This window comes from Polypterus senegalus, chromosome 17 (assembly GCF_016835505.1).
Source record: "Polypterus senegalus isolate Bchr_013 chromosome 17, ASM1683550v1, whole genome shotgun sequence".
NCBI classification, from domain to species: Eukaryota; Metazoa; Chordata; class Cladistia; order Polypteriformes; family Polypteridae; genus Polypterus; species Polypterus senegalus.
Window position 1 is genome coordinate 3,694,431 of NC_053170.1, and position 8,536 is coordinate 3,702,966.

The 8,536-nt window shown below is 44.0% G+C and overlaps 2 protein-coding genes across 3 annotated transcripts in view; both read right to left on the bottom strand.

Annotated features, from left to right (window-relative positions):
- The window catches only part of plekhm1 (pleckstrin homology domain containing, family M (with RUN domain) member 1), a 90,167-nt gene extending 88,467 nt beyond the window's left edge, over positions 1 to 1,700 (bottom strand). The window contains exon 1 of one of the 2 annotated variants that reach the window (XM_039739232.1): positions 1,626 to 1,700. Coding sequence is in view for 1 of the 2 variants with exons in the window: in XM_039739235.1 (XP_039595169.1) it covers positions 1,626 to 1,652 (27 nt within the window). In the remaining variant the exon portion in view is untranslated. The remainder of the gene's footprint in view (positions 1 to 1,625) is intronic. The other variant, XM_039739235.1, reaches the window with a different exon arrangement.
- Positions 1,701 to 4,615: 2,915 nt separating this feature from the next.
- On the bottom strand, positions 4,616 to 8,263 carry LOC120518000 (interferon alpha-H-like). The gene is made up of 5 exons (XM_039740546.1): positions 8,135 to 8,263; positions 7,952 to 8,041; positions 5,029 to 5,178; positions 4,850 to 4,939; positions 4,616 to 4,699 (listed from the first exon to the last, which is right to left on the bottom strand). The coding sequence occupies exons 1-5, from the start codon at positions 8,261 to 8,263 to the stop codon at positions 4,616 to 4,618; spliced, it is 543 nt and encodes a 180-aa protein (XP_039596480.1).
- Between the last annotated feature and the right edge of the window lie 273 nt (positions 8,264 to 8,536).

The following is an 8,536-nucleotide window of genomic DNA, read 5'->3' on the forward strand; positions in this document are numbered from 1 at the left end:
AATGCTTTGTGCATCCTATACTTGTCTTTTGAGTGTTTTATGCAGACATCATTTGTATCTAATGTTACTTCTGCTCCCTTTGTTTAACTTTGACTAAATGTGAAGCGCTATGAGCATGGAGAATACAAGATACAAATGATTATTAAGATTATTCAACCAACAAAACTGATAAAACAGGAGGTGTTATGTATTTATGTGCACACTTATTAGATATTTGTGTATTGTTATGATACGGAGCAGAGTTTTTAAAAGATATTTCAACACTAATTGCTCAATCAGTGGGGCTCCAAATTTAAATTGTACTGATGTTGAGCCCTGGGTAAGTCCTCAGGGTTGACTTGACAAAGGCCTGATGTGAACTTTAGAAGAAAACATATGACAGCAATCGTCTTGAGCATGGGAAAGGCGCTATATAAATTAAATGCATTACTTAAGGAAAGACTTTTTAAAATTAGCCTCAACAGACGAGTGATTTTACGTTTATAATTAATTTGTGAAGCAAAGAGGAGGCAGCAGAATTAAAAACGGACAGTCGATGTGTTAAAGTGCAGACAGGAAAGTTGCACTCATTCATAAAACACAACACACCTCAGATTGGAGTACGAACATATAACCAATATGGGATCTTCAATTTAACAAAATGGCCAGCAGGCATAGCTGAAAGAGAAGTGTACTTTTAACTCAAAGCTTCCAGCAAATTCAAATCATTGTATTATTATCGCTTGTTACTTGGCTGACAACACATTTATTCCATGCCACTTACAGCACGTGAGGCACAGATGGTGACATGTTTTGTTTGTCGAGCTACAGTAGGGGCAGGTGAAGTGACTTGCTCAGGGTCCCAGTCTGTCTTTGGTGTAATGTGAGCCCACAACTTCAGTTTTAGTTTCAGTTTTAGTCTTAGCCACTACCCCACAAGTTCCTGCCTACTTTTCCCTACTGATGCTTTTTAATAAAACTTTTTATCCCCAGTGAATTGGACCAAGGAATGCCGACAAAGCAGAGTTAACATCAACTCACCACCACACACCGGCCTGCGCGACCTCCACTTACGGCTGACAGACACGAGTGGGTCCCTGGACGGACGACGCTTATCGGAGACCCCCGGGGCTTAAACGGTGCAAACGACGGATTTTTAAACGTATGCAGAGCCGATCACGAACCCACTCGCACTCGAGCTCCATTGCCGTCACTTCTGACACAATGTCCCGGTATTCTTGGCTCACGCGTTATTTTACTTCAGAGTCCGGACAGCGGATAGCAGCACCGCTCATTGTCGTTCTTATTTTAAGTTGAATCCCTTAAGATCTCCATGTTTTGTCTGTTACACGAAACAACGCTCGGGTTGGAGTCGCCACGTGATTAAGGTGACAAGGCCTCCTTCCTCTCCGTAATTAAAACGTGCAGCCATTCCCTGAAAACTTCAGGAGGCCGGGATAAAACCGCGGCGTCTCTTACCGCCGCCTGCGGCCAAACGCGGTTTCTAAGGAGGCAGTCCGGGGCACTCCTCGCCGGTCGACTTTAAAGCAACAGCGAAAATAAAATCCACAACCTTTAGCCCGGCAACGAAGAACGACAGCTAAAAACAAACAAACACTATGAAACGTAAAGCTCAAACTTCTTACCTGCAGCCAGTTCTCTGCAGCACCCATCAGCTGTTTCCGGCCAAGTCACGCAGCCCAAACCAAACAAGCCGCCCGAAGCATCATGGGACGGCGAGGATCTGGCAGGCGGGGCTTCAGTCCGAGAGCTCCGCCCAGAAGGTCCTTCACATCCGAAGTGCTGTCTAAGCGCAGTTCAGCCAAGGCTGCCAGCCACCGTACGGAAGAGTTTCACGGGGATATTTTTTAGCCGGGGAGACGGGGTGTGGGGACAAAAACATTGTTTTTCATGTGAATTACCTTCCTATAGAAATAGGATTTCATACCTTCCACATTTTCCCCAACCCTTACATGATCAATGAAAGTCAGCAATAACCAGCACAGTGAGCCTCGCAACAGCCGCCTGGCATTGCTACACCCCCTCGTCTCAAAGATCGTTTTTTACAGATTAGGGGTCAGAATGGCTAGGATTGATGGCATGACCAGAAGAGGGTGCCACTGAGCCCCAAACCACAGACACAATTACACCCAACATAGTCAGGGTTGTTCATTTATGCAGTATCTTTACCAAATATATAATCACAGCCTAAATTACAGTCAACATAATGGACCAAATTGTCTTTTACTCCTTCTACTCCTCCAGTGAGTGAGTTTCATCCTTTGCCTTTCAACCCTGATTCAAGGCTCCTTTTATCTCTGACCCAGGAGTACTTCTGGGGTTAGGATGGGGTCCACAGACAGAAGTCCCACAAAGTAAATACCCTATCTCCCTGCAGCACCCCCTGGTGGCACCCACAGTACCTAACAGGGCTGTATTCTAGGATGCCAGCTCCCATGATGCCCTGTGGGTATCCAAATTGGGAACCAAATCCCAGGGATGCTGCCCCTTAGCATATCGAGGAATATAGTACCCACATGCCGTTCTCTCCCCATATCTTTCCAATGTACTGGCCTTCCTACTGGTTACAGATTCCCATTCCCAATCAGTTGGCACGCCCGTCCTTCCATTCCTGATAAGGAGTCACCTGCTGGGAAGCCTGTCCATCCCCTGCGACACTCACAATGGCCTTTTGACAGAAGCTTATACCATCCTGTTAATTTGGATTGGTACTAGAATTTTGACTTTGGTATCGATACTGGGTTTTGGACCTCAGTACCAGTACCAAAATGGATTTGATGCAAAAATAGATAACTCAAAACCCCTCACAAACCCCCGCCCCCCAGCGCCAGTCTCCCAGTTTTATTGCACAATTGCGTGCCTCCCTGGGGCGCCACCCCGTCATGTTGCACTACGCACATTTTCCCTTTCTGATGGCATAGTGTGCAATTGGAGGGGGTGTCTGCCCCATTTCTCAAACTCTTTTCTAGGATGCAGTGGGGAGAGATATGATTGGAAAGCTGTCATTTTACTTTTAGTATCGAAATTCTTAAAACATTCGTACTGTACCACTATAAATGTTGAGTTTGATGGTACTATTGCAGTACCAGTATATCGCGCAACCTTAACTCTTTATGATGAGTGACATTTGATCAAAGCATGGGAGATGTCGGACGTGAGACTTCTGTCATCGCGATAAATAAACACTTGATTGAAAAAGGGGCGGGGGGAGGCACAGCGAAGATACACAAAGGGGTGCAGGGCAGGTATTTACTAGCACGCTAAGAAAAGGAGCCGAGGGGTGAAACTTCACTCGCTATGATACACTGATACTTGATCGAAGGGTCCCCCATGAAGATTCAGGTGCTCACTGGTACATAAAGTAAAGGTGCCGGTACTGTACTCCATGTTGAAATTGGAAAAGGTGCTGGTACTGCGTGTTGGTGAGAAGTGGCCCACTAAAGATGTACGGATCAGAGTAACGGACGTTCTGAAATTTGACCCTGCCTATGGGGGTTGTTGGACTACTGAGTCCTGCCATGTAATGGAGTTCTGCTCAGGGGTGTTACCTGCCTTACTGTAAAGTGGAATGGCCAGAATAACGTAGTCCGTTTGCTTTTGTTGATCCAGATTAACGAAATGCAAAAAATATATCTCTCTTTCAAAAACAACTTAAGTTCTCCTCCACGTTGATTGCAAAAACCGGATAGTGTGGCTGAGGATGCAGTTAATTACGCTCTGTTGTTGGGACATGTTCTGCTTAATCAGATCGCTGCAGTTAAAATAAAAGACGCGATTTAGCAAGAATTGGGCATGCGTGGCTCACATCCAAGTAGATATTGCGGCTGACCGGAGTAAAATGGGCGTGAATATTATTTTCGACTTCAGCCAATCATTTCTTAAATTTGAGAACGTCAGGCACAGCTCAGCCAATCGAAAATTTAATCCAAGTACAAAGCATCCGCTGACGTCAGAGCGGGTCGAATCTACAGGTAGGACGCAATGTTCGAGCAGCCTGTTTCGCCCAACAGGACACTTAATGGAGGCATACCACAAGGGGGCGCCAGAGCCTAATAATGCGGTTACACACAACGGATTGCATTTCTCGCAAAATTGAGACCCTCTTAAAACGTATACTGTAACCAAGGAGTGGTTTTACATTTTGAAAAGAACGACCACATTAAAAGATCACACGTTTGCACATAAAAATAACATACGTAGTTTATAAACAGGTTTTTATTGTACTTTCTGACAACCCACGATTATGGATCAGTGGGCTACAATTATGTACAGAAGACTACATTTTTACAAGTGGAATTCGTTACCAAAAATGCACTAAATATAAAAATAGAAACTGTAATAAATAAATAATAATAATACAATAAATAATAACACAATAAATATTACTATATATATATAAATAATGAGTATATATAAATAATTAATACGGGATTTAGACTTTTTTTGCATTTTTAAAATACGTATTACCCAAATGTACATTTAAGAGATAGACGTTATTATCATAACAAATACTTCATTCCATTAAAGCGTGTTAATGTGGAGTGACTTCATATCACCGTTGATCGTTAGGCCCAATTTTCTCTCCTTTTTCACTTCACTTCATCTTCGCATTTCGCTACGCAACCAAAAGCCCCCCGATACGCTGCAGGAGGGTCCTGATTTCCTTCCGCACCATCTCCCAAGCACACCGATTGTACTTCTGCCACAATAAAGGAAAGCGCGTCATTACATTTGTTGGGTTTTAGCGGCATAGCCACTGAATTTGACGTTTTATCCGAATGAAGGACTCTAAACCCGCCGCCAGCCGCCCCGGTGCCCTTCCACTAACGTCGGCGCAGGTAACTCCTACCTTGTCTTTTAAGTAGTTTTCCAGATTTTTAAAATATTTCTTTACTCGTTTATTCGATCCTTTGGTTTTGTTGCCCCCCTTGATATTAACCTGCAGAATAATTTGAGAATGAGTTTGTCAGGACGTGACCGCCACGTTTGGAAGGCTCGGGCTGTATGAGGCACAAGATATGAACTTACGCAGTCCTTCAGATCACATCTCAGCCGATGGAGAAAAGTTCTCAGGAGCTCCACGTTCTTCTCATCCCAGTTTGCCAGGCTGTAATTTTTGGTAAATATTTTTTCCGTGTGGTGAACTATTTCCATGGCTGTTTTTAAAACGTTCCCTTCCTGAAAAGGAAATATTTGGTTTATTTGCAAAGAGAGAACCCCCAGAAAAATGTGTATTATTCCCAGAATGGCGCAATCGGAAGAGACAGCTAGTGATTCGCTTCACAACAGAAAGAGTAGGGCTGTTAGGGGGCTTATCAAGCGTCCAGCCCCTGATCTTCGAGAGACCTCCCCCGCACTTCGTCCAGATAGCACGTACAACGCTATTGGGACAAAGACGACAAAGGAGGGGCGCAGTTTAGGTAGCTGAAGGTGCACGCGCTCCAGACCTTTCCGTTATGTCCATGCAATGGGGGAACCGTTTTAATAAGTCAATGGGCGCACGCTGGACACCGAGGGGGATACTTTGGACCCCAAATTTAGTAACGCTAACAGCGCGCTAAAGACACCGAAGGGCGGTAGGTTTTTTTGGTAGGGGGACCCCTCGCCAGCCCCCCTCGAATCCTGTAAATGCCAAAAGGGACTCTGCTCTGTTGGGCCCTTGAGCAGGCCCTTAACCTGCAACTGCCGAGCGCTTTGAGTAGTGAGAAAAATGCTATATAAATGCAACGAATTATTAATTAAAGAATTATGTAAGCGCGCTATATGGACACCGAGGGGATATGTAACTCAAGACTGCACTGAGTCCTGGCCTGAACGCTACTGCACACCTTTGGGATAAATTAGAAGGCCGCCTGGAGACCGGTCTTCTGGCCCAACATCAGCACCTGACCTCCCAAAGGGTCTTTTGGCTGATTGGGCACGTGTAGATTCCCACCGACTCACTCCAACATCTTATGGAAAGCTTTCCCAGAAGGGTAGTGGCTGCTGTTATTACAAGGACCAACTCCATACAAATGTCTCTGGTTTTGGAATTGGATGTCCAACAAGCTCATATAAGTGAGATGATCAGGTGTCCAAAAACCTTTGGCCATGTGGTGTATTTCTTTCAGGTTGCTATGAACCTTTCCTGTTCAGTCTTTACAAAACTTTATAAAACATCTCCTTCAGTCTGACACGAGAAACCAGCGACTCCCTGACAGAACAAAGCCTGTAATATATGTTTTTAACCACTTAAATTTAATTATCATCCAGCTGTGCTACCCATCTCGACCTCATCGTTAACGTTTGCAGCACACTGGAATGTATTTTGTAATGCATATTGTATGCATTGTTTTTATCATTCCAAAAGATCACACATCACACACATTTATATTAATAAAATTCATTCCTACAAATATTTGTGATGTACCATCTGTTGGAATAAAAAATGCTATGCACATGTCTTTGTTATGCTATGGGATTTGTTAAAGTCCTGTTAATGTTTGTCATGCACCATCTGCTGGAATGGCATATGCAATGCTTATGTCTCTGTTATGTGTCAGTTGGTATGGGATTTGTAAAAGCAGTATTGTCTGTGATGCACCATCTGTTGGAATGCAAAAATGTAATGCACGTGCCTCTGTTATATGCCATTTGGTATGGAATTTGTCAAAGCAGTAATGTTTGTGATGTGCTATCCGTTGGAATGGAAAATGCTATGCATATTTCTTTGTTGCATGCTGTGGGATTTGTTAAAGCCCTGTTAATATTTGTCATGCACCATCTGTTGGAATGACAAATGCAATGCTTATGTCAGTGTTATGTGTCAGTTGGTATGGGATGCGTAAAAACAATATTGTCTGTGACGCACCATCTGTTGGAATGGAAAAATGCAATGCACATGCCTCTGTTATATGCAATTTGGTATGAAATTTGTCAAAGCTGTGTTAATGTTTGTGATTTGCCATCTATTGGAATGCTAATTTCAATGCATTTTCTTACTAAAAATGTCTGTTGGCATGACAGAGACACGGCAACCGGACGGATCCAGAGACAAATCATTTATTATGGTGCAGTACATTAGATCTGGCCCTAAAAAATAAACTTTTGAGGAAAAAACAACCTTTTTATTAGAGATTTATTTTAGCAAAATTTTGTGCCACAACCTGCCCCCACCGCCCTTTTCATTTCACCCTATGACATTGACAGGTTTATATTGTCATTGTTTTCACGTGTACAGAGTCCGGTGAAACTGGCACCTCAGCGCGAAATCTCAGCGCTATCATTGCCTTAGCGGACGAACTTCACGCCGTTTGCTACAAGTCAAGACTTCCCTCCGCGTCGCTTAATCGGCTCTAAAGCTGGCATGAAGCGGAGTGGTGCGGCTTTGAGGCTAAGGATCAGCCCCAGTATCTGGAGAGTTGCCAGTTCAAGTCCTCGTTACTGCCAAAAGAGATTCAACTCTGGTGGGCCCTTGAGCAAGGCCTTTAACATGCTGTTCCCGTGGCGCTGTACAATGGCGGACCCTGCGCTCTGATCCCAGAGGGTATGCGAAAACTAACAAATTCATAATACCAGAAATTGTAAAAGGCGAAAAAAATGGCTTTTGTAGTTTGGGGGCTCAACCCGCTAAAGGTTTACATTTGTCATTATATGAGTCCGATGGAAAAGTTAATCAATTAGTTGGGAGCTGTGAGGTTTTCCCGCTGAATAGACGGCCATTTTCAGAATGCTGAACTAGAGAAACAAGCGCCGGGCTATCGAGGCTCAGGGGCTACACGACTGGGATCGAGTATTGGGGAAGTCCTTAACCCCCAATGATTTCACAAGCAACGTGATATATTGGCACTCGTTTTACAAACTAAAATGTGGCGCCGTTATCTCCAGGTGACCCCAATGCCATAGTACCAAAGAAGCTGCCGTTCGCCCGCTGATATTATGTCAATATTTAAGGTTGATATCGTTTTCTTACCCGCAAATGGTTACCATCAATTCTTCTGGACATCCGAAAGTTGACATACATGTTCTTCATTCCAGTACATTCTTTGGGCACATGTCCACCCTGAATCAAGCAAAGACACGCAATGAACATTTTTTAAAAACTATTCATTTAAATTTTACACGCAACCCCGATCTTATAATTAAGATATCTCACCATGGCTTCCAGAGCCTGTAAACTCCTGGCATGCTTGTTCCGGTAAACGTCCCAGGTGCAGCGACTGCAGACCATTTGGGACACGCAGAGGACCCAAGCAGCGACTCTCAAGAGATATTTCGCGGGCATGGCTTGATGGAGGGTCACCCGGACGCCTTGGTTCAAATTTTGTATAGATTCGTGTTAAGAGAGAACTGAGGAAACAAACCTTCAAGAACAACTTCGAGCTACCTGTCCCACACCTGTCACCCATCGCGACAACCGCACTTTAAATAGCTGGAAAGAGAAAATGCGCTTTCGAGTGGAATTCCCACCTCTAAAGATATGTGGACGAAAAGAGAAAAAGCATCAGCTTTGTGGAATAACAGACGTGTGTGACATGCCGCTTTATTTGTTGGGTTA

Excerpts from the sequence above, each read along its gene's own strand:
- LOC120518000 (XM_039740546.1), bottom strand. The coding sequence starts at position 8,263 with ATGCCCGCGAAATATCTCTTGAGAGTCGCTGCTTGGGTCCTCTGCGTG. Across the intron at positions 5,179-7,951 it reads TTGATGGTAACCATTTGCGG|GAAGGGAACGTTTTAAAAAC; the intron begins GTAAGAAAACGA and ends TTTCCTTTTCAG. Across the intron at positions 4,940-5,028 it reads GATGTGATCTGAAGGACTGC|GTTAATATCAAGGGGGGCAA; the intron begins GTAAGTTCATAT and ends ATTATTCTGCAG.